Below are 26,305 nucleotides of genomic sequence, written 5' to 3' on the forward strand. Positions count from 1 at the left end.
TTTTTTCATTCATGAAAATCTTTTTACTTTATTCATTTCATTTTAGTCTGATTAATCAACATTCAAATTTAGTACCGAATTGTAGTCAATTAATTTAAATTAAAATTAACTCTCATTGTAAATTAATAATAATAGTTGTCATTTCAAAAAATAAGCTTGTTGCTACATTCTCGAAAAGCCCCTTTGAATCCATTTAATTTCTCTCTCGCCAACAAAAACTCATGCTCGTATACATGTATACATATATACATACATATATATATATATATATATATATATATATATATATATATATATATATTTTATTCCATACAAGTCTGAACTCAGATTCATGCTTTCTCCATCAATGGATAAACAATCCAGTAACCAGTGAATTTCACGTAAAAATGGCCAAACAATTGTAAAATATACATGAACAGATCACTACTACTGCAACCAGTCAAATTCTCCACGAATAAAGAATAAATCTTATTGGACATATCAATATTGCTAACGTTGTCAACTATACCTTCTGTACACCAATGAATCACAAGTTTATAGATAAACCAAACTGAGATTTCACTTTTTATTTACATTTCGACCCCCTGTTGTACAAATATAACCGATAATTCTGTGGAAAGCCAAAACCATGTCGTTCTTGTGGTTAAGCCAAGTGATCCTGGAGTCGAATTCGCCATTTTTGGATGTTGCTCGCTCGTGTGGGAACGTTATATCCTTGAAGTAGCAGAGATCATGGTCGAAAAATTCTCATGATTTTTGAAACTTTAAGTCGACAAAATGGACATTTCGAAACAGCAGAAGAACATCTACGGCACAGAACATGGCCACAAGGAACTATGGTTATTTCTACCTCGGAAGTCAAACAAACCCGACAAACCCAAGCTGCTTTCGCTGTATCGGCTTCTTTGGCTGCAGCATCGGACTTTTCCTGCAAAATTGATTGAGAAACCATGAATAGATCTCGAGATATTTAGAAAGATACGTGTCTTGTTAACTTTAACGTCACGAGATAATTCCTAGAATTGCTATTAGAGTCATGCTGTGCAGAACTAGTGAGTTGGAGAAAGGGGCTTATTGAGTGAGTATTTCAAATAGTTTGGAATTGGGAGATAAGGGGAGGGCTCCTCTAATAGTTTCCTCATTCACTTTCAGATGTAGGGATGGGGATTATGATCCTCCTTACCTGTCCCGTCTTATATAACTTTGATCCTTAGCCTAACTTTGAACCTCCCCCAACTCGCCTCACGCACCCTTTTAAACGAGGATTCTCTTGGAGAAGGGGAAAAAAAGTAAACAAAGAATAATTTTTCGTGAGGAATCTCGGCTCCAATCCTTGCAAACTCAAGCATCATCTATTAGATGCTTGTAAAATGAGTTGGAAGGCGCAGATTAGCACCGAAAAGGTCAAGCGTTTTCCACAATGATGGTGCAAGTTAACTGGGGAGCTTAATGGCGAAAAGAAACGCCAAGTAAACTGTGGATGTTGAGGAAGGTAGTGCAGTTAGAGCACGGCTAACCTTTCTTGGAGCCCTTTGGCAAAAAGGAACGCGAGTCCATAGATGAGTAGATAAAGGTGGTGGATAATTTATCTGTTGTAACCACCATGTTACGGCTAACCTTCCTATTAAACGCTTTATACTATTTTTCTCCCTCGCACTCGGACTGCGCATCTAATAAGACACCAAAGAGACTTCCTCACTGTCGGGCATCACCCTACCAAGCACTTGGAACTGTGTGAAACGAAAGAAAGTTCACAGTTTTCTTTTACATAGTAGGATTTAATTTTGTAACTTTGGGTTTTACTTTGTTTGTTAATTAGTTTGTGGGTTGGTTATTTTGTTAGTAACTGGTTTCTATTAAAGTGGATCAACTTCTTCTGTAACTGAGGGATAGACTTCTATATTCACACTACAAACACTTTTGAATGATAGACTCGTGTCGAGTATACTTGGAGCTCTATCTCTTAGATGTAAGGTTGCATGCTGGTGTTATCGGAGTTTTTGGTAGTACTAGATAGTTCTATTCTACACAATACATCGAGCACACAAATCCAAACACATATAGTTCAACAAACGCATACCTGTTCCAACAGAAGAGCTGCCTGAGAATCCTTCAATTGTTCTTGCAGGGTTATGGTCTTTTGCAAGAGGGACTGTCGCTCAATATCCACATTGATTCCAGCAGTAGTAAGCATTTCATGAACTGCCTGCACCAGTTCTTCGGCAGATACTTTGCCATATTGGAGTTCTGCAGCAGGCTGCGCCAACCAATAAATCTTTTCAGTGTACAATTGAAAATTTATGAAGAAATAACAAATATTTTTCAAGTATTTATTGATAGACTCAGATAGAAGACAAACGGTAAACAATATAACACTTATTTCTCCAGTTCCTAAACCAAGAACTACAATGAATTCATCATCCAAGTTCCCTAATTCAAGAATAAAAAAGAAGGGATACATAGTATAAAATGTAGAAATACAATGTAGAACAAGACCCGAACCTGAGATCGTATTTTGCCACTTTCCGAGTTCTCTGGCATTTGGACGGAACTACCATTATCGATAACCATGTGACTACTATCTAGCAAGTTTGAAGAGGAAGGGCCACCATCAATGGAAATGCTTCTAAACGATAAAACTTGTGAAGAAAGAAGAGACTGGATGATGCCCGATGTGGTCTCTACCCTGAATCTGTAGAGTGCTTGGCCGGCTGAAGGTCTAACATCCTCCAGGACCATACCATATTTCAGCTTTTCTCCACTTTGAGACCGCCATGCCACTACTTCTCCAGCATAAAACGGTCTTAATGGGTGAAGCTGTATTTGAAGAGCATCTTGAGGTAGTATTTCCTTTCCAATCAAACTACTAATTCCAGTAAATTTTTCATTCGTCTTCTCAGAACAAAGCTTTAAAATATCAACGATGGCAGTTTCAATACCTTCAGGGCAGAAAAACAAAGAACCAATAGGCAAAGGTATAGGTGATCCTAAAATCTGGCTCACAACAATGGCAAGGACATCAAAGATTGATATACAAGCAGGGGGTTCAGCAACCAAAATACAAGTTTTTGATTGCTTAACAAAGTAAAGAGCCCTATGATGCCTTCCGTCCTCCCATTCTGGAATAATGGAATCTTTAGAAGGACGTGTGATGTTTATAGAATTTGGAAGAAGCAAAAACCGAGTATGTAGACATTTAACGAACTGAAGCCTCTCTGCAAATGATTTCAGTAATTCCTCAACAGCTTCCAGATCTAGATTTTTATTTGTATGAGTGTAACTAACCATGCTATTCGCAACATTCCACACAGCACTCTGAAACGATCTGCTCAATAGTTTCTCCTTGATGAGTCCTAAAGACACTGCTCCAATACACTCCAACGGTTCTATACTATCCTCGTGATCCAACTCCTGCCACACAAGTTGGTTTCCAATTAAAGATAATATTTGAACTGACGAAAAGGGAACCAAAAGGAGGAAAATACTGGAATTACAAGAACTGATGCATCAAGATGACATGCTTACCTCAATGACTAATTCAGATAATTTCTTGATGCCCAAAATTCTACATATCTTCTCAGGAAGATCTGGGTGAACAAATCTTAGCCTTGAAGTGTCGATACATTTTATATATCGAGAACCATAAGTATCAATATATGCACAGGAAGTTGCATGAACAAGTCTGCAGCCATCATCTGGGACTATGACTTCAGGTTCCCGACCATAGAAAATCTTTGCTTCAGTAGCCTCATCACAGATAAAATGTAATATTTCCATCACAGACCGAAGCTCATTAGGATTTAGGCGTTGATATCCACAAGCCACTTGAAGACTTGATAGAAGATCTTTTGCAGAAGCAACTGATAGTCCGTCTTGTAGCCCCAAATCTCTAAGAATCTTCACAAAAGGAAGATATCCACTGGGAAGTTGAAATGCAATAGGAGATAAATTAATAGTCAATCTAGCAAAGAGAGCGTTAGCTTTGACCAAGCGTGTTGCATTAGCCACAGGAATGAATGCCACTCTCTGCAATTCCAAAACATCTGCAAGGATGAACAGATTTTTCACTTAACCCATATGACAAGTATTGTAGAAACTGGCACTAGCAAGCCACCGCCCCCAAGAAAAACAAGCACAGAAGGCATATACAAGTTAGGGGCTGATTATTTTTCTTTCCCAGAATCTTTCCCTTTTTTGATTAAAATGCTTTCCGAGACTTGTACAGAAATTAGGGCTCAGAAAGAAGGATTTACACAGATAAATGAGGTGAACAGGAAAAGGAAACTACAACTCCCATCTAAACTGCTATTCAGACATACGAAATAATAACAATAAGAAGAAAAGATCAGTCATGTTAAAAATTAAATACCTCCCTCGCAACTATCCAAAAGCTGGTGAGCCTTTTCAATTGACAACACTAAGAACATCTTTTTATATTCTCCCTTGTCTTTCTCAGTGTGCAATATATCTGGCCTCCACGTCTCTTATATATATGTCTATTTTTATTACAGTTTCGGATCTTATATGAAAATGTTATAACTAAGCAGCTATTGGGATTGATTAGAAACCTCTTTTTTAATGCCAATCTGCCAAAATAACTGAGTTTTCCTTGAGACAGATGATGGCCATATAACTCAGGAAAAAGAAAAAAGAACTACCCAAAAGAGTACTTATCAATTGACGGTATGAGACTAACCCAACTAATGAGAACTATTTGGACAAGGACCTGAATTTATTTTAGTCCTGTATTTCCCCTTATTTTTCCTCCACCTGAATATGCTTGAATTATGTACCTACTGGTAGCTTTCTGACATGCAATGAGAAGAAAAGTATTTCGAAAAAGTCACAAATGATATTTCCCCCTAACTATTAGTATATTATATGATTACATTTAGTTTTAACATAAATAATATGACTTGCAGCCAGTCAATAAAATTATTTTACGTGCTTTCAATTTACTTAATAATTAAAAAATTAGAGAGCAAATAAATGTCAACTATTTGGCAGACCGCATCTAAGTGCCACAGGGGAGGGGGGTGGGGTGCTATTTGAGAATATGGAAAACATTTACCCAAAGACGATAAGGTACTCCAAATCCTTTCAAGATACTTTAAAACCTCACAAGAAGCTTCATTGATTGACATTATGCCCACGGATATTGGCCAATGAGAAAGAGTGTCTTCACCACCATTCCTCCCAATAACCTGTGTCCAAGTACATTAGCTATATTTTGCTTAGGTCACTCTCATTAAAATAATAGGATTAAGAAGGATGTAGAGTGGCTACCTGTAAATGTTTCAGTACTTTGGGGAAAGCTGGAGGGCTTTTCAGATTAAGTGCTCCCCAAGAGTACTCAGGAGGTATAACACAGTGCTTGGAAAGAATCGGAGCACAACTCCAAGCCAGAGGCCAATCTTTTGATGCGATTGCGTCACTGTATGAAGCGAGAACTCTTTTGCCACCTTTATTGCCACCAAGATTTGGAAAGCCTAATTCAGCCGGAACAAAAACAATATTGCCAAGAGCGTTACAGAAACTGTTGCTATAAAAGACGGCAAAATTTGAAAAAACAGCTTCAACAACAGATCCAGCCAAAGTCCATATTTCCATGGGCACTTCGCTTTGAGCATTTGTCAAGTCAAACTCAAAGCCATCCTCCTCCGACTTCCTCCATTCACTTCCTAGAGTCTCTACTTTTTTGGCACATTCAAGAATGACATTGGCTTCTGCTGTAGTTCTAAGGCCAACTTTCCTTAAAATATGAAGCCACCCATCAGCAGCAAATCTTTCTCCAGGAAATTTTTTCCTTTCATCAGAGAAGACAGATGTTAGCAAAGCATCACTTGGATCGTACAATTCCTTTGATTTAAACAAATCTGTGCAAAACTCATCAGCACTCCTCACAAATTTAGTCTCACTCAGGCATTCTACTAAGCGAGCATTGGCTTGAAGATCCCGCCAATTTGTATACAGATATATTAAGATATCTTCCTGTTCCGATTGAGGTTTGCAATCATATCCAGGAAACCCAAACTTGATCAAAATTTGTTCATCATCCAATTCAGGGACTCTGAGGGCTCTAAGTAATGAATATTCCATTGAATTTGATGAATAAGATAGACAGCATTCATTGTTTGGTTTAAGGAATGAATTTGAAGAGATCATGCACTGATCATTCTCACGCAGTTGTGTATATGATCCGACGACAGTTCTATATATGGGTAAAGTTCGTAATATTTCAAGCTCTTCTCTCCCATAGTTGGTTCCGTTTGAAGCAAAGTCCTTGGCAAAAAGTTTGAGGAGTTCATCACTATTTGAATCTGAAAGTGATGCAAGTTCCGGAAAATAACCTGCATTTTTAGCTGCCACAAACTTAGAAGCAATTACTTGCCCTAGTGGTTGGCCAGAATTAGGTACACAATTGCATAGAGCAGCACAGTCCATGAAAGCTACATCAAATATTGGAATGTTACAGTGGTTTAATAGAGGGAATAGCCAAGGATACATGTCCTGGAATCTTTGAAAAGCTAAAGTATAAGGCTGAAGGGATTCAGGTTTAGAAATATCACTCAAAGATGTCTCAGCCACATCACTGCCCCCAGCACCAATCTCCAAGATAGAATTTGGTGAAACTGAATGTGCAACAGGAGGAAGAAACACAAGATGGCGTTCTCTTACACGACATAAGATCGGTCTGCCAAGAAAAGCTGGAATAAGTGGCCAATCAGAAAAGAGCAAAAGGTCCTGTGATGTGCCGCTAAAATTTTTCCAAAAGATTCTTATCCATTCAGAGGTTGGTCCCTCCTCAACCCCAGAGCTTAATTTATTATCCCATGAAAACCATGGAGCCATATTTGAGTTCATTACATGATTCACCCAGTTTGCATGGAACACTGACCTCATATGAGTTGCCAGTAAGTTAAGAGAGAACTTTTGCAGTTTCAAAAATTTATGGAGGGCATCATTGGTCAAGATATTTCCCAAGATTGATCTATCAAATATTTTAGGGTGGAGAAACTTTGCTGCCAAAGGGATCATCAGTTCCTGTTGATCCTTACTACCAAGCCAAAGTTCCATACTCCCCAACCTTACTAAATTGTTGGATGCAGTTGGAAATGGTAAACCTTTGAGCTCAGAAACCATCTGTAGAAAATGCTGGTCTACATTTCTGTAGCTGTTATTTCTGCCATTAAATGTGTTACTATGAAACGAGGACTCGCCACTTCTACCAATATCCTCAACAACTCCTCGACCAAAATCTAATAAAGCCCTACCCAAACTTGTCATCATTTCAAGAGCATCACCTGAACTGGCTCCATTTTGGTTAGAGGACCTGGCAAAACTATGGACGCTAGAGACTGGAATAGAAGTTGGACCGTCTTCTGTAGTATTTGTTGATCTACCACCAGGATTGGTGTTAATAGAGTCAGCTCCTATACTATCCTCGGCATGGTTAGATGATGTAGCCAACACAATATCAGACAAGCAGTATTCAAGAACATCCAAATACGTATCAATTGATTGAAGAACTATGGATGCTGAAGAAACCCTGAGGAGATCCCGAACCATTTTAGGTCTAATTTGGCGTACTGTAATTCCCACAGCTTGGATCTCCTTAATCAACTCCCATGGCACCGAAAACACAGGATAATGCTCCTTGACAAAACCACAAACTGTTGCAGGCAGCAAGTTGTCACCCACGGGACTCCCAGGTTGAGCAAGAAACATACCCTCTTCAGCCTTAACTAAATTTCCGGAGTAAAGCTGCCACACAGGGAGATCAATAGCACGAGCATAAAATGGCCTGATTACTTGTTCAACCAGACATTCCCAATCTGCTTTCAGCCCTCTGTCCAGATCAGAATCACTGCCATTGCCGGACCTAGGCCAAAATGAATAAACTTGATTTCCATATGCCTTTAAAGATGAACTTATGGAATGAGTCACATTTGACTCCAATGCAGAACTTGAAGATTCTTTTCGCTGTTTATGAATTTCCAATACCATGAAAATGTAAGAATCACATACGCAGGACATCAATTCCCTGTTCCAGGCTTCGACTAACTTATTTCCGGCATCAAGAGGTTCAACAAAGGCTTCGAGAACTTGATTTTTGAAAAGATAGCGACCACCATTGTGACAAACAAGAAAACATCCAAGAACAGTGACAGGTAATATTATATCACCAGATAAAGGAAAGGGGGCCATCAAAGGACTCTTTAGATATATATCAGCAGGAAGGCCATTGCGAGATATATGAGCTGCAAGTCCGGCAACAGGTGTTAAGTTGTACGCAAGATATCGCCTGCAAATAGGAAACTCCATAAGATGCTATTATACTCGCTTCTAGTTCAAAAAAAAAATAAAAAAATTACAAAGTTACTTTGAGAAAATGGAAGGGAGAGAAGATGTAGACGCTGAGTGAGAAACAAAGATCAGTGGCAAAACAATGTATCAATTAGTGCAAAAATATAAACTACCAGATATTGGGCTTTGAGCTTTTCCAAAGCTGATTGTATTTTCATCGTACATTCCTCCTTACACGAGCTCATTAGAATAAACTTCAAAAAATTATCTTTAATATATTCATTAAAATAATTAGAACCTACCATCTAATGGCCCCTGCTCAAAACGCTCAACCTAATGCCCACTTTGTATTAGATTGCAATATATATCAATGATATATAAGTCAGATTTAGTTCCTCACTTTGTAAGAGTTGGAAAAAATAGGAGAGGTGAGAAAAATTAGAAGGAAGAAAAGAATGGAATTAACGTTACCACAAAGCAGACCAATTACGATAAGAATTGAAAAGTTGTTAGAGTANCTTTTTTTTTTTTTTTTTTTTTTTACTTCAACATGAAAAATAAAGCAGGAAATTTTTCCCAAGCACAAGAAAACTTACCTATCAAAATTTGTTGCACAAAATTAGCGAACTTACCTATCAAGAGCCATATTTCTAGTTTGCCCAGAACCCAAGCTAAGCACCACAAGCCAGCGGTCAACAAATTGAGCATCTCCCTGGAATAGAATTACATCTATTGCGTGCACTTTTGTGGCAGCATTTGAGCTGCTAAATAGCCTTGATAATTGGAACTTCTTCCACTTCTTTTCTGAAAATGGGTTCCTTGCTATTGCTGATGATAAATTGACGCAAGCTGAATAGTCTTGGTAAGGGTTAAGCCCGCCTTGGTCCCAGGTTGAGAATGAAACCTGACAATTTAATTACCTTTCATTAAGAAGAAATATTAAAAAAAAAACTCCTGAATCCAGATAAAAGCACAGTGACATTGCCTCGACTAATCAAAGGTCTACCAGCCCGAGCTTTAATCAGACATACAACTTAACCTTCAAAATTAAACAAAACTGAATCTTCTAAATTACATAGAAAAGCCTGGATGTGTAAGAAACAGTTTTGGATGGTATTATTCTTCATTTTCAACCTAATACCTTATTTGTCCTTCCATTAACGTGATTTTTAGCTCTTAATAAATTGAATTGGTTATTAAATCCAGAAAACATTGATATGTTGCAAAACTCTTCTCAATAATTAGGTTACTAATGTGTGTGTGTGTGCACACATATTGCATAGAAATATGCTCGGGCAGAATGACTTTCTCCTAAAATCAGAACCACTCTACAATTTATCATTGAATTGATAACATAGCACCACAGAGTTCATAGGAAAAAGGAATGTTTGTGATGTTACGATACCTGCAAAACGGATTTTAAAAATAAAAGTGACCTTGAAGCGTGATCCAAAAATTTGCTACTTATCTCCTTTATCCTTTCTATTCCCGACTCAAGTCCATCTTTTAAGCATGCTGAAGATAGAGGCATGCGGATTATGGTGGAATCTGATGGCCATGACATATTTTGACCGCCCAACAGAGGATGAAATTGATCCTTAAATCTCTCTATCAAATTACTGCCTAAAAGAGAAGAGAAAGATAATTGATTATTAAATGAAACGTCAACGAAAAATTTCTCTCATTGATTAATGATAGTTGTTAATCTCTCTATTCCCAACATCAATGAAAAGCTTCTTCTCCATGTTGAGAGAGAGAGAGAGAGAGAGAGAAGGTTAGTATGTACTTCTGTACTTTGAGAATTCCTGTTGTTAAACATTCATCTACTTTCTTCATTTTATTTTACAATAATGTTTTTAGAAAAATAAATATAAAACGATGCATTATTCTTTCAATGTGCACTTTTTTCATGTACTGTTAGTCTGTACAGGTTTGAAATAATGAAGACAATGCATTATGCTGTAAATGAGCCAAAGATATTGTTTAATACTAAATAATAAATTGTTGAAATAAAGTATTTATATGAGGAGAGCATAAATATATTCATCCGTGGTTGAATGAAAGACATACCTATCAAAGAAAACATTTTTGCCCCTGGAGCAGATTTTGGAGCTACAGAAAGAGCTATTCCACGGGGATCAAATATATAAAAGTAGCCACCAGAAATAATATAAAGGAGATCACAAACATAATAACAGCTGAGCAGTCCCAAACCGTAGTTAAGAGTATCACCCCTTAATTTCCAAGGAGGACGAAATTGAAGACCACTGATTTCCTCTGTACTTAAGCTAGAGCCTTCAAAGATGGCAACCAGTGCAGGACCTTGAAATTCACCTATGCGTGTAACAATAGGGTAAACCAACTATAATTCACAATTCATCGCAAAGAGAAATGTAGAAGAAAATGTAACCAGTGAAAATCAGCATATTTCAGGATGGGTAAATTCACTTAGGTTGCAACAAAATACCAGATAAAACACTATATTTCACTATCAGAGAAAGAAAAAGAACATGCTCTATAGACGTGCATTTCCCTAGAGGTATGGACCTCCAATCACAAAGGTGAAGTTTCAGATGATGATTAGGGAGGGCTTTTTCAAAGGTGTCTTTTAGTGTTCCTTCAGCGGGCTTTCTTTGGTGTTTGGATTCAGGGGTTCTCTTTTTTCAAGCTTGTCTCTGGTTCTCTCAGCCCTCTTTTGTGGTTTCGAAGTTTCAAGTTTGGTTTTGACCCTAAAGTTCTTTGCAAGTTTATTCTTTAAGCCAAATTTAGAATCTCGTGTTTTTGTTTATTGTTTTTATCACAATTATTATATCTTTTTTCTCGTTTCTCATAAAACAATGAAAAATATTCAAAAGTTTAACCACTTTCTTATCATGGAATTCTAAGAAAGTCAAAACAAAAATTCTAAACACTTTTTCTCGGTCAAATGAAAACCTAAAATCTCTACTAACTCAAAGGAAGTATATTAACTTATTATAGTTAAGACATAATAGTACAATTTAAGTCAGTTACCTAGATTATGTTGCAGTAATGATTGGCGAGGATGTTCTCTTTTGTCAAATATTAGACGCAACTTTTTAGCTCGGCAGCAGTCTGCCAATTCCAGAAGATCAAAGAACAAATAGTCGTCACCATACAACTTCAGAAGCTCACTAATTTTGGCATATTCCATGCATGGTAGGTCTTTCGTCATCTCTTCATCAACTAATGAGAGGCAACGAATGGATTGCACGCCCAACCTGCTTGCCAAATCATGACTGATACTTGGATGTACAAAGTGTTTCCCAACAAGAATGTTGTTTTCTTCCATCCAAGGTGCATCATTGTAAACCAGATCATTTGCTAGCATCAGAACCTGAGAGGAATTGGGAATTAACAGAGGGATACTGGTAGCAGTGAATTCTGGCTTGTCCATACAACAGTCTAAAATAGCTTCAAGCACACAGATTACAAAATTCATCTGATCTGTGGATAGAGGAGACCCTTTAACATCCTTGTGTAAGCGTTGAAGAACATCCAAGTAGTCCTTGACATTAAAACTCAGCCTAACACCTAATTCTGAAAGCAGATCTCTAAATTCTGATAATTCGGATGGAACAACATAAAGATAAGGAGAGAACTTTACTGGTGAGTCAAAGGCAAGAGCACTCGGGGATACAAAATCATCCCCCACCCAAACCCAGGATACACCATTTAATGCAGATTTTAACAGCACAAAATCATCGGTTCCCCTATATTCTTGCAGTTTTGAGTAAAGAATGGTAATCCCCTCTTGCAATGCAGTGTTGATATCGGGTTCTAGTGAAGAATGCAACCGGAGTTCCCCATAAAGCTTGGAAATATCAGTTAACTGTGCACATAGAACTTCAACCCTCGGGCAATCAGTCCAACCAAGTTTATGTTGTAAGTATACCGAAGGAAGCACACCATCTAGAATATGCATTGAAGAGGAGACCATACACATCTGTGATTTAGGCCTCACAATGCTTGGTGGAGCAACCTTATTACAAGTTTTCAACCATGGAAGTACCTTTACAGGTGAATCAGCACAAACAGGACACCAAGCTATAGTCTTCATTTCAGACCAAAATTCTTCCTCTGATTCATCACCAGTCAGGTTGCCTATTAAGGAATCAATGCCCATATCAGAGGTATCCTCTCTATTGAGAGAGCCAACTTCCATGGAAGTGTCATCATCAACATAGTCACTCTCAACTAGCGTAGAAGTCTGTAGTTCATAACAATTTCCTTCCACGTTGATTGAGAGCTTGTGTGCAAGAGCATCTAAACACACAAACAATCTTCTTGCGTAAGAGTTCTCAGAATCATTCAACAGCGGAACAGATCTAGCACAATCTAGAAAACCAGTCAAACCAAGAGATCTGTTAAGTCCAAGGCTGACTAGAGCATCTAAAATATCATCATCTGAAAAAATTTCAGATGGGAAAAAGGTTTCTTCATGCAGCATATTTTTTAACTCGTGTACCCGAGGATCATACAGCCTGGTAAGAAAATCAAATACGGTAACATTAGCTGGTAGAAATTGCATACTTAAGGTTCCCTTAAAAAATACATAACTAATAATGATAAGAAGTTAACGACAATCTAGATGCTTTTTTCCCTTCTGGTGAGAGGAAGGATTTAAAAAATTTCTCAATAATAAATAGAAGCTCCAAAAGAAGGAATAATTCAAGCATAGCTGTAATCTCATCTCCTAACTGCAGCACAGATACAATTGTTTTTCACAAGCAAAATATTTCCTCCTCTGTTTAATCCTTTTCTGATAGACAAACATTTCACTTCAAGAGAGTTGGTAAACCTTTAGTCGTATATGTTAAAGGATTCATCCAGAATTTCACAATAATGGTGGACACTATTTCCTTGTTGTGCCAGAATAACTTTCTACCTACGAAATTACTTTGCCTCATACCTTGTATGTATCTTTAAAAACACATAACTAATAATAATAAGTTAACAACAATTTAGTTTTTTTTTTTTTTCCCCCTTAACATAACTAATAATAATATGTTAAAGGATTTAGCAAATTTCAAAACTGATTAATCTTTTAAAGAATAAATAGACGCTCTAAAAGAAGGGATAATTCAAGCATAGCTATAATCTCATCTTCTAACCGCAGCACAGATACAATTGTTTTTCGCCAGTGAAATATTTCCTCCTCTTTTCTCTTTTCCTTTTCTAACGGTACAAACATTTCACTTCAAGAGACTTGAGAGACTTGAGAGACCTTTAGTTATATATGTTGAAGGATTTTGATACAATAACACTACAAGTGTACACACGTTACACTCATGGCAGAAAGAATGAAAGAAGCAGCCACGTATAGAACCCACTAACGATAGCATGGAAAAGATAAATTCTAATTAGTACTTTAACTTAGAGGTATTCAGGTTCTCTCTATTTCAGCCTTACAACTCTTCAAAATAGGTCAAAAGAAAAAGTTCTCCTTCACCCACACAAACACATTCTACCCCCACTTACGAGAAACCCATAACTCGATCACAGACCGGGGCCCGTAACAGGTTCATCCAATATTTCACAATAATTGTAGACACTATTTTCTTGTTATACCTGATTAATTTTTTCTACCTACTTAATTATTTTGCCACATATCTTCTATATTTTTTCTAGCCTTTTTTGCAGCGATTTCCTGCATAGTATAATAGGAAAATTTTTAGTTGCAAACATCAACAACAAAAAAATTTAATATAGGTAAAAATAAATTTTAGAACAAGATACAAAAGTGACCTCAGAGATCTTGGTGGTATGTATAAAAGTAAATTCAAAAATATTTTTGAAGAACCCACTCCTAAGCTCTATTTCTCTACAGTAAAAATACAATGGACCACAAAGTACAACATGTAATCAAGGTGATGGACTGTAAAGTGTAAATGTCAAAGACGGAAAGTGAAAGTAGATGAAAAGTCCTACAAATCTTGAAGCTACGACACTGTTCAATGATTAGGTAGTATCCACATTGATTTGTAGCACTTTAAATATATTATCCAATAAATGCAAAAAAAAAAAAANAAAAAAAAAAAAAAAAAAAAAAAAAAAAAAAAAAAAAAAAAAAAAAAAAAAAAAAAAAAAAAAAAAAAAAAAATCCATAAAAGAAATTGCGATAACATATATATTATGCTTTAGGAGGTAAGCTAAAAATTGATATAACCTTGAAGGTGGCTGCCAAGATCCATTTCCAGTCAAAACAAATGGTATCATAGAAACTGAAGATTTGAGGGAGGCGTCTTCTTCAATTAAAAGCTTCACATCAAGCAGAATGGTTGAAAGAGCTTCCCTTTCTGAAAGGAATTCTGACATGTGGTTAAGAACATAATCTTTGTAGAATTCAACCCTTGATGGTTCTCCAATCCCGAAGTATCTTTTCAAAATGATTCTCTCTTTTTCTGATTCTATGCGCACAAAATCATCATTCAGAAAATCCTCATATAAACCAGTGGGTTTAATCCATCTAACAGGTTGGCTCAAACTTACTAATTTTCTACTTTTATATGACTCAAACATGGGGATGCGTTTAATAATATCAACATGAGTGGCTTCCATGTTTCCTTCAAGAAACCATTTTGACTGAAGAATAAAGCTCCTGAGCTCATGCAGCTCACCTTCACATGCATCATGAAATAGCCCTTCAACATTCTCAATATCACCAGCAATAGCTAGAAAAGCATTTAGAATACCGGTTGCTGTTGAAGGATGCACAAAGTTTTCCAGTTGTGGATGTTCTATTGGCATATCACGCCTCAAAAACAAACACCCAACTTTTAGCAACAAGGAAAACATGTTCTCGCTCCAGCCATCAGCTCTAAGAACATTTGAATTTTCAACAAGTTGCAGGAGAGAGTTTTCGCCAACGGGCAGTATAGGCCACTTAGAAAACTGAGATAGATCATTACAATGCAACTTGAGGTAGCACCAAACCAATCTTATCCACTCCAAGCTAGGGTGACTCTGATGACCAGGATTCCAGTTCACCTGTCTAGCATTTTGCCACTCTGTGGGAAGAAATCTCAGGAAGAGTTTCTCGAGCAAATGACATGAAAGAAAACAAATATTTAAATCCTCAGTTTGGGCTACCTCACAGAGCTTTGCATGAACTGCTTCTGGTATATCAGGGTCCACAAGTTGGCTGGGAACTGACTCCTTGAGTATACCATATTCATCGCCCCTGGCAATGTAAGTTCTTTCTCCCATCCCATTCTTGTTAAATGTGGTAAATGTACCATCAGCCAGAGGCAGTAAAGGCAGTCTGCACAGACTTTCAGATTGAAAAGGCAATTTCAAATCGACTAAACAATATTCGAGGGTCAAGATGGTTGCTTTCCTGTCTTTAAATGCGCGCTTCCTTTTAATCAACAGAGTCCTTAACAAGTGAGGAGTCAGAAAATGTAGTGACGGGCATACCTCCATGAATCTGTCAACAATTGACTTTGAAGTAGAGATGAGTGGCAGGCCAGAATCAGACAATGCTTCAATAAGCTCATGCACTTTATCAAAAGAAAAATCAGGAAAAATAGCTTGTCTTGCAGAAATCCACTGGCCTCCCCGAGCATTTGTATAGAGAACAAGAATACCAAAATCACCAATAAAGCTGTAGAGGTTTCGCACTACTGATCCCCAAGGTTCTAATCCTGCTGTTGACGGCCAAAATGAGGAGAATAAACCAGAGTGACCAATCTCAGATGCAATCTTTTCGAGCAAGTGGCCATAAGCGGGGGCAACAACATTTTCAAGGAGATAAGAATTCCATTCTGAACGTTTTTTTCCTCCCCCTGCCATATCATCACCATACCAGATGTCCCTTCGATTTGATGAAAGTTCAAAATATGCATTGACATGTACAGGGAGTCCAGTTTTAATAGGTAATGGTAGAAAACAGAAAGCACGTCCTTCCAAAGGTTTCCTGCCTTGTATAGACGCAGAAGAAACTTGAACTGAATCAGAAGCAATTAGCCAGTTATTTTCAGCCTCTTGGTCATAGTTCATTTCCTCATCTACCTTTACAGAATGTAAAAGTGCAGCAACACAAGCCCAGGGAATAAAATTATAGGACTTGTCACCCACGCCTGAGTTGTTTCTCGGGAGCCCACCACCTAAACATCCAGAGGTTATCCAGTAGTGCTGCAATATATCACCACCAGAACTTTTCTCTGTTATAATATGCTTCTGGCATTTATATGGGAGATCTTTGCTGATGGATTTATTCAATTTCCTTAGGAACTGCTCTCTGTCTAACTCACCTTGGCGGTTTCCACAAATAAAGTTAATAATATCCTGCTGTGCACTGGATTCTGTAGAAGGTTCACTGATAGTATTCTTATGCACACGATATAGGCATTGCATTTCATGTCCTATATCATCTTTTGTAAATATTGAAATTGTTTTGACATTGGTGAGGAAAAGCAAAGCATCAGAAGCAACTTCAGAAAAAGAATAAAAAAGTGAAAGAACGTCTTCAGGTGCATAAGCTTCTTTCTTGATTTCACTTCTGGAAGCAAGAGCTGGACTCCTAAGGGGAAAACGAAACAGTGTACCAGGAAATGGCTTCTGCATGTCACAACCAAAATGTAAGTATGGTGAAAATTGATCAGGAAATTGTTCCAGAATTCTTCTTCCAGCATACTTTATTCGGAGACCCGGATGAGAAGGAGAGATCCCAGGCAAATTACAAGCATGAGGATCAAACATAACAACATTCTCCCCAGAAACAAATGTGGGGATATCCGTAAAATGATACACACAATTAAAGCCCAAACCAAATCTTCCAATTGATAATGGTTTTTGCAGCTTACTTTCTTGACCAACACGTGAAATTGCATAAAGATCATGAGAACTAAACACAGAGTCATTATAACAGTACAAAGCTGGTCCTTGCCAATCTGCCATTTCAGGAGACAAAATTGAAGATGTTCCATAATGTGTTTTATCCAAAAGAAATACCACCTCAGAGGCGCCTGCATCCTCTGCATTTTGAATCAGCTCAAATAGAATCCCAGAACCATCTGCATACATTTCAAGTATATGTCTAAGTCTGTTTGTCAAGGCTTCATGCTGCCCAAAAGCCTCGGCAGCTCCAGATAAACTCAAATTCATGGAATCAGCACTCTCAGCTAATAAGATCCTACGAAGTGAGCAGACTCCAAGCTTCTCTGCAACCTCATTGGATATGTTCCCATGGACAAAATTTTGAACAGTTTTCCTTGCATTCAAGACAAAAGTCGATTCCCCATTAAATGAAACATCAGTATCGTCTGTCCCAAGTAACCAAGGAGCATCATTGTAAACTAAGTTGCTGGCCGGCAATAGTCTACATGAAATATCAGGTAAATATAAATTAATTTGTTGCTTTGGAAGTTGAGCCTCAGCCAGATGTTGTACAATGAGAATGGCTGCCCGCACTTCCTGTGTGTTGAGAGAAGAGGATCCTTTTCTAATTGCCATTCTAGACAAAATATCAGCATAGTCATTGGGCTTCAGAAATTCCCGAATTCCAAGTTTTAAAAATAATTCTTTAAAAACTGCCAAATCAATAGGTATAACCCGAATATAAGGGGCTAAGTGAAGAGGACCATCAAGGACAACCTCTTCTGATGTCGCAAACCCATCTCCAACCCAAATCCACCTACAACCTTCAAGCACAGCTTTTACAACATCCATCTCATCTGAACCAATCAAACCTGTCAGCAATGCATAAATTCTTGGCATTGCCTGAGCTAGTTCTTTCCTAAGCACCAGGTCATGTACAATCTCGTTGTTTTTACCAAGCTCAAGAAGTTGAGCAGCAATAATACTGCCACTAGGGGAAGAAGACCAACCAAGGCTGTGTGCTAGAGCTGAAGAAGAACACTCACCATCCAGTATTCGCATGCTTGCTGAAACGAGCCACAAATCCTTGGGCAATCTTACAAGTTTTGGGGGAGCTACCATGGATGAGACAATAGGCCAGGGTAAGGTTTCAAAAGGAGGTGTAAGTAATACTGGGCACCAGGAAATTTTACGAAGATCATTCCAGAATTTTTCAAGATCGGAAGTGAAGTTACGAGGTCTAAATGCAGTTGCAGCTGTAGAAAATAATCGATTCACCATCCCATGCTCTTCATTTGTTGGATTGAGAAGCCACTTAATTGCATTAACTTCCAAGTATGATAGAAGAACCTTACCCCTTGAATGAGCCTTATTTTGATCCATATGCATAAATCTTTCTACATGAAGAGCACTTTGCACAATGGTCTCAGGAGATACACATGTTCTAAGACCCAAACCTTGTAAAATGTCCAGAATGTAAGATTCGTTGAAAGGAGTGGAAGGAAAACTATCGAAGTCATCAAGTAAAGCACACAGTTCTTCATAACGAGGATCATACAATGCAGCAGGGCACTTAAGAGTGCCCCTTGAAGTTGGAATAAAATCCAAATTCGACAAACACTCCCTGAAGGTTACATCTTCAACACATAACTGTGGAAGGTTTAGCAAAACAGAAAGCATGGTATTGTCACGAAGTTTAGGCTGCAACTGTCCAACTTGGTTTAATACATGTTTCCTGTAGAAAGATGCCTTTCCCATCTTTTTTATCCCATAGTATTTTAACAAAATCTCCTCTTCACCATCATCTGAAGAGCTGAAAATAAACTCTACTCCAAGAAAGCACTCTCCAACATCTGAGGGTGGGAAGTACTTTCGAGGGCTTTCAAGATCTGAGAAACCAAAATCTTGAGCAGATCCTCCATTATAGACTTTAAAAATGGGGAGCCTCTTGCATTTCTCTAATTCATTATCCTTCATAGATCCTCCAAGATACCATTTAGGATCAAGAAGAAACCTACGCAGTCCATCCTTCTCTTCCACCTCTAAATTGTGGAGTGAAGTTAGCAGTAAACCCCCAGTTGAAGAAATTGCATCATATATAGAGTCCAAAATGCCTGTACAATTACCATCATTTACATAGTGGAACAAGTCTCGGTGTTCGACCTTATAGTAGGGATCAAGCAACTTGCATCCAAGTTTACTGAGTATATTTTGCATCTCATTAGAAAGCATCTGCACATTAATTACTTTCGATTGTTTAGAGGCTCTATAAAGATACCTTGATTTGCACGGCAAAATGGGCCAGTCACTGAATAATGACAACTTTTCACAATGGTCACGAAGATATTGCCAAAAGAGTAAAAACCATGACGAAGTAGGATGGTTGCTACAAGACTCAGGGTCCCAAAACACCTCATTTTTATACTTCCAGTCAGCAGGCACAAATTTTGGAAACAGCTGGAGAAAATAATGCACATTAAAAGCAAAAAGATTAGATGTCGAAGACCTGGCAATGTTTGAAAGTCTAGCTGATATGGCGAGTGGTATATTCCAATCTATTACTCTATCAGAAATCTGGTGCAGTAGCTTATATTCCAACTCATCACAAATAAAATAAGAGATCCCTTTTGAGGCTTCTGAAAATAACCCAAAATCACCATTTGCCAGTGGCAGCAAGGGTAAGCCGAATGCATGTGTGCAAACATCAGCATCAATCAAATCTTCAATGCAATATTCTAACAATACAAGTTTGTAAGGTCTGTTCAGAGTAGAAACATGTTTACAATCCCTAAGAAATTGACGAACAGTACAGGGTGTAACCACTTTCTGTTGAAAAGTACAGCAGAACTTTAAAAGCATGTTGGACAGATTTTCGGGAAGATGCACAATAGGCATTCCTAAACGCACCAGAGCCTCACCAAGTTCCGTACTTCTTGCGAATTTGTCATCATGAAGAAAGGCTTCATTTGGTGACACCCACTTTCCACCTTCAACGTTTGAATACAGAACAAGAGCATTGCCGATATTTTTGTACACCTGCTCAACTAATATGTTCCATGGCTCCTCAAATGAACCACTGGGCCACAAGGAAAAGTAGGCATCTGTTGGACCCAGAAATACTTGCACTCCAATAAGCAGTTCTATAAAAGAAGGAGCAATAATATCCTCTAAAAGGAGCCTGTTCCAGATTGAACGAATCTTTCCACTCCTATCCATGTCAGCCCCATACCAAATTCCTCGTCGATTTGATGAGACCTCAAAGAATCCATTTACTTGAACAGTTAGACCAGTTTTTACTGGCAAAGGGAGGAAACAGAAGGCCCGACCAAGTTTGAGAACACTATTCTGTCAATATTGCATTACAATTGTATATAAGATCATGTGTTTGCATAAAACAGGAGATCGGCAAGGAAAAAAAAGATCATGCAACATAAAGTAATGTAGTGAACAATTATATAGTAGGAGTCTATGACTCATGAACATAATCATGTAGAAAGTAAAAAAAGATCAAAGAACTCCACCATTAAATCTAATCTATAATAAATTTTATATGAGAAAATGACATTCAACGAGAGTAATGGTACAAGTAAAGTAAATGACTTGAGATAGCTAAACTTACAAGTTTGAGAGAATAAATACTAGTATGAAAAAGTTATTGCAATTTAATTGGGGAGTCCTTTGTAACTCCTATGGCTAATGGGAAGGTTCTCTCTGCATTCATTTTTCATAACCTTTGATATTTTATAAACATATTTGGAAAGGTTTCAAGTTTTGAGATGCAAAGTATGCTAAACTTAATAAAGTACAAGATCAAAATGCAGAAAAAAAAAGTTTCTTTGGGAAGAAAGTGAGGCTTAAACCGTTATCACCTTGTCAATGCACGTAGGCATAACATATATATTTGTTCTTAGTCCCAAAGATCATTTAGAACTTCATTTTTAAGGCTTCTATTGACAATACTCTTTCCTGTTTCTATTGAATTGAAATCATTCACTCAAAATCAATCCAAGCAATAGTGCCATATTTGATAGCTATTACAGTTACAGATAAGGACCTATTATAAGTTTACAACCTACCAAACAGACTGCTGAAACAGAAAAATAACGAACTTTTTTTTAAAAGACACTGAAACAGTAAAAGTTACTACCATCCTCCACTCCATTTAAAATTCACACACAAGTTACCCGGGAGAGGCAAGGTATCCATGCGAATGAGAAAACATTAAATGAGAGGATGGATGTTCAGACATAGAGGTGGTTCGATGGGGTAGGCATTCAAATTGGTTTCCTTGAAAACACAGAAAAGCCTTTATTTGGTTTAGGTTGTCATATGTTCCAGCATGAAACGGTTTTCTACAAGGAACTCAATTTCAGTGATGAAAGCAATTTACAAGAGAAACCAGTAGGCACAATCCTGCAATTTTATCAAAGGAAAGAAAGGAAGGGAGGAAAACTAATAAGAGTTGGTATAAATAACATAATTGAACTGCAAAACTACAGCTCTGTAAGAAGGCAACGAGAGGAATATTCTCCCATATTTGTGCACCCTCAAGAGGCACGCAGAGCCCTCGTGAAAGGTTCTGCCTGCCCTAGAACTCCTTCGATATTCTAGTCTGCTTTTGCAAAGCCAAAAAATGTATCTCAAAGTTCTTTTTTGAGAAGGAATTTCAACTCCAAAGAACCCCCAGGAAGAACTAATACTTGTGAAACTTAAATTAGGACATACATCCCAGCCCTTTTAAGCCTCTCAAGTACACTTCATTGATTAGCAATCTTCAATCTATGGTTCTGAAGGATAATTATATGGGTTCCTGCAATGTTGTTGCTTCCCATCACCACACTTGCGAACAAATTCTTCTTTAGGGTTATCCAAATTAGAACCCTTACAAGTCTTGACACTGGTGGTATGGAGGCAACAGCTACCTTTTCCCTCTGTTCTTCGTACAAATTATAGAGCGCAAGTTTGTTCCCTGCGGATTAAAACTCAATTTCAAGAATGTTCATTCCAAATATTTTTCAAGATTCTTAGCATCTCCGACTTCCATGTGTCAGATGCCTTCCAAGGGTACTCATTCTCCAAGATTCACTCAAATAGATGTTGCTTTAGCAATATATAAAATATCAGAGTCCTACACCAAGGTGTTTCTCATAATTGAGACATCTCTTCCAAATCCCTAACTGGATCGTGTGTTGTTGCTGCTGTTGACTAAGTTTAGTAAGCATTCAATTTTCTGTAGGTGTAAACCTATCTCCAACAAAATCAAGTTCCCATCTTCCAACCGTAGTGTTTGGCCCAAGAACAAAAACACCAATATCATCAAAATGCTGGAAATTAATTTAGTCTTTTATTGAGTAGAATTCAGCTCCCTAAATAAGGTAGAAGCAGTAACGATACAGGTACTCGTATTTGGCGGCTACTATAACCATTGGTGATAAGGAGTTCTGAGCCTGCCAACTATATCATAGAAGAAAATAAAACTAACCATACTACATCACCTATTCATTGGCTATTCAATTAATTTATTCTTTTGTAATNATTTTTTATAATCTTTTTTTTTTTTTTTTTTTTTTTTTCTTTGGCCATCTTGTGGGAAGTTCAGATTGAGAGAAATAATATAATGTTTTTGAGATTTGGAGTATCTTATGATGAAGTTTAAGAGGTGATCAGGTTTAATAACTCTTCATGGGTGTCGGCCACTAGACCTTTTTGTAACTATAGACTTGGTTTGATTTTGTTGGATCGGGGTCCCTTCCTATAATTTTTCTGGGACGTTTTTTGTTGGGCTTGTTTTTTGGATGCTCGTGTATTCTTTCATGTTTCTCAACAAACGCCTAGCTTCTTATAAAAAGAAAAAAACAAAGAAAAACATTGATTAAAAAAACTCAAATGATTTCACAATGCAAGATATCATCCAAAAGCAGTGTGTATTTGTGTGCATGGTGGTGTGCATAAACATGTGGGTATGGGAACCGGTGTGGGTGCAGGTGTAAGGGCGACAGAGATTCCACAAAGTAAAAGAAATTTTGAAATTACTGAGGTTACATTTGAGGAGTCATCAGATGTGCAAACAGCAAGCGATGCCCAAGGTAGCAAGTGAATGTCATATTCTTTTGATGCAGTGGCAGCAAAAGAGCCGATCCTACTGGTAGCTGATGCCATGGTTTGAACTATAAAAAAGCTATCAATCCTTTCCTCTATTTGAGTTCCAGACATTGCTCGACTCAAGAATTCGAGTGAATAGCTATCTGTATCACTCATAGTGGAAGCTGTCGATTTTGATAACCTTAGTAACATCTGCCTGTGCCAAATAATGTCACTGCTTGCTGAACGCACAGAAAAGGAATAAAGCTTCTGTGGTTCTGTCTCACCATCATTCCATACAAACATTTCAATGCATAAAACACTTTTCAAAAAGAGCAGCGTTAAGACTCCTTCTTCGTAAAGTTCAGCAAACATGGAAGAAATATCTTCTTCTGTATAAGCTTGCCTCGAAATGTTACTTCTGGCTGCTAGATCTGCATTTCTCAATGGCAACCGAAATAAAGTTCCAGCAAAAGAACTTTTCATGTCACAATTAAACACGCAGTAAGGAAGAAACTGATCTCTATATTGTGAGATGGCAGAGCTACGAATAAAGTCAATTCGCTTTCCAGGATTTGCTGCAGAAACCTTTGGAAGGTAAATGCCCTGAGGATCAAACATAACAACATATTTACCGCTAACAAATGAAGGCAGCTCGGTTAAATGGTACACAGAGTTGAAGCCAACCCTATAAAATTAAACCAAAAATTGTTATTATGAAGTCAACATGGTAAGCAAAATATTAAAGAAAATGTAATTGTATTTCCATTTCTTTTGGTAATACGGAAAATGTAGAATTTATTAAATGATTGTTAACAGGGGAATGGAGAGAGGCACTAATTATCTTTCCTACTGACTGCTTTTAGCATATCCAATAATGATTTATATATGTGTGTGTACAACAATTTCGTTGATGTATAAAATTTACAGAAGGAATAAAATTCCATGACAATTACAAAAGGTTTTTCGAATTGGTTAGAAGGGAAGCATAACTATAAGAAGCAAAGGGGTTAGACAGTTTACACCACAAAATAGCATAATAAATATTAAGGTCAAAGAACATTTTGAAGGAACAGTCTTGATCCAAAAAGACACTTATTTATTTCCTTCAAAAGGATCCAAAAGAAGGCTCTATATTGTTCATCCAGAGAAATGTCTTGGTTTTCTTGAAGGATGACCATTCAATGATAAATTTTTAACATTTTTAAATAAAAATTTTACAAATATAGAATAGGGTAACAACAACCAAAGGAAAATAATAGCCAAAAGTACTTTCCAGAAATGTTCAAGAAATTTCAACAACTTGTATGCTGGCTTTAAGCATGTCAACATCTAATTTTGCATTGTACTTTTCTCCAATGAAATTGCGTTGCACTTCATAAAGATTAAATCCTTCACATTATTGGAAGCAACAAGATGAAGTGAAGGTGCCAAAGGAAGATGATCTCAAGCTAACAAAACCATCAACTGCCATTGGAAAGAGAAAGCACAGCACAGGTTTACTAAAGCCCGACAGGAATTCATACGAGATGAGAATGCAAATTCGTGTTGCCAATTAATTCCAAAAATCGTAACCATTACCAACAGTCTATTACTTTTCATTATCAGAAAAGTTAAATTTAGTTAGCCGGTTTTGAACCATGAATTATGAACATAACTGGAGCTTTTAGAAACTGTTTCCAAAAAACAAGTGTTATAAGACTAATTGACTTGGAGGGAAGGCCCATATCTGATATATATGTAAATATGAACGGATTGTTTCACTATAATTGAATGGAAGTGGTTACAGAGCAAAAAAAAAGCTACACACAAGCCTGAAATTCGAAATTTTAATGCAGTGGAAATTCTGTCTCATGAACACCTCTAGCTAAAGGTTCTCCAAACAGAAGCAAACATAAGATTGGTTCATCATAATGCAAAGTTGTCACTAGCCAGGCCAAATGAAACTATATAAGAACAAATTATAGAACGACGAGATAGTACAACCAATTTACAAATGTTTTCGTTTTATTTTCTTCTCATTCCTTCATGAAATTAGTCTTTTTTCGTTACTTCAATGAAAAACTAGTTCTGGTTAAGAAAATAACTCGTGAACAACTAAAATACTATCCATAATTCCATCTTTATCAATACGAATAAGATTAAACACATGTCAAGATGTATTGCAACGAGAAACTTACCCAAATCTGCCAGTCTTCCAGGCTTGACCATGCTTATTACTGCCACCAATCCTTGAAATGCTGACAAAATCCTCTTCTGTAAATACCGCATTGTTGTAGGCCAAAAGCGCAGGCCCTTGAAACGGTGCCAGTGACTCCGACAACAACGACTCACGGCCATGGACTCTACGGTCGAGACAGAGACAAACCTTAGTGGCGCCTGCATCATCGGCGTTCTGGACCAACTCCTTGAGAACAGTAGTTCCCTCAGGATAGTTAAGAAGCACCTCACGAATCCGCCGAGTCAGGTCAACCTTCTGACCAAAATCCTCGAGAAAAACCGAGTCCAACGACGCCGATTCCGACGCCATACTTCTCAAACAGAGTTACAACACGTCTATCAGCTGAATAGCTCTTTCTAAACCATGGCGTCAATCAAAATCCATACGAACAATAATTCTCCGAATGATTCACAGTGATCGCCGGGAAAACGATCAGAAGTCTGCTAAAAGAACGTAATGAGTCGCCGACACGGCATGAATATCTGGTTGCGGTGATTTTGCTGCAACTTGGAGCAAAGGATCGATGAATTTGCCTCTTGGAATTGGGATTTTCTTTGTCTGATGCTGTTTTACTTTCACGACTTTTCTGGTTTGTACGGTCAATGATTTGGAAGAGATGAAGATTAAATTAAGTTTGAGTTCATCATCGCCACACCAACAGATCACAGATTTCACAGTACGAGCCCGAGGCGGGAGGGGGATATGAAATGTGGCTCCATATCCATCAAATGTCCTGACCCTTTGTTTTTCGCGGATTATAAACCATTTTTCTTACCAAATATGTTCTTAAATCAAAACAAAATCCATCTTAAATGAGATTTTAAACAAAAATTCCTATTTACTTCGGAAATTAATTTA

At 37.5% G+C, this 26,305-nt stretch overlaps 1 protein-coding gene across 2 annotated transcripts; it reads right to left on the minus strand.

Annotated features, from left to right (window-relative positions):
- Nucleotides 1-374: 374 nt before the first annotated feature.
- Nucleotides 375-26,159, minus strand: LOC111778103 (sacsin). 2 transcript variants are annotated; one of them, XM_023657754.1, is made up of 13 exons: nt 25,407-26,159; nt 23,188-23,914; nt 14,495-20,490; nt 11,320-12,809; nt 10,378-10,641; nt 9,713-9,930; nt 8,940-9,211; nt 5,287-8,305; nt 5,072-5,204; nt 3,526-4,043; nt 2,503-3,411; nt 2,081-2,257; nt 375-928 (listed from the first exon to the last, which is right to left on the minus strand). In XM_023657754.1, exons 1-13 carry the CDS (start codon nt 25,754-25,756, stop codon nt 731-733), a joined length of 14,271 nt encoding a protein of 4,756 aa, XP_023513522.1. In that variant the 5' UTR covers nt 25,757-26,159; the 3' UTR covers nt 375-730. The 2 variants fall into 2 exon arrangements, with proteins under 2 accessions (XP_023513522.1, XP_023513523.1); XM_023657755.1 differs by having other exon boundaries at nt 23,188-23,832; nt 25,407-25,490.
- Nucleotides 26,160-26,305: the final 146 nt, after the last annotated feature.

This window comes from Cucurbita pepo, chromosome LG17 (genome assembly GCF_002806865.2).
Source record: "Cucurbita pepo subsp. pepo cultivar mu-cu-16 chromosome LG17, ASM280686v2, whole genome shotgun sequence".
Classification (NCBI taxonomy): domain Eukaryota; kingdom Viridiplantae; phylum Streptophyta; class Magnoliopsida; order Cucurbitales; family Cucurbitaceae; genus Cucurbita; species Cucurbita pepo.

Bases quoted from the DNA above. Each gene is read 5' to 3' on its own strand.
- LOC111778103 (XM_023657754.1), bottom strand. From the start codon at position 25,756: ATGGCGTCGGAATCGGCGTCGTTGGACTCGGTTTTTCTCGAGGATTTT. The intron at 10,642-11,319 runs GTAACTGACTTA...TTACACGCATAG, and splicing joins ATTACTGCAACATAATCTAG to GTGAATTTCAAGGTCCTGCA. The intron at 4,044-5,071 runs GTAAATGTTTTC...TCATCCTTGCAG, and splicing joins GAGTACCTTATCGTCTTTGG to ATGTTTTGGAATTGCAGAGA.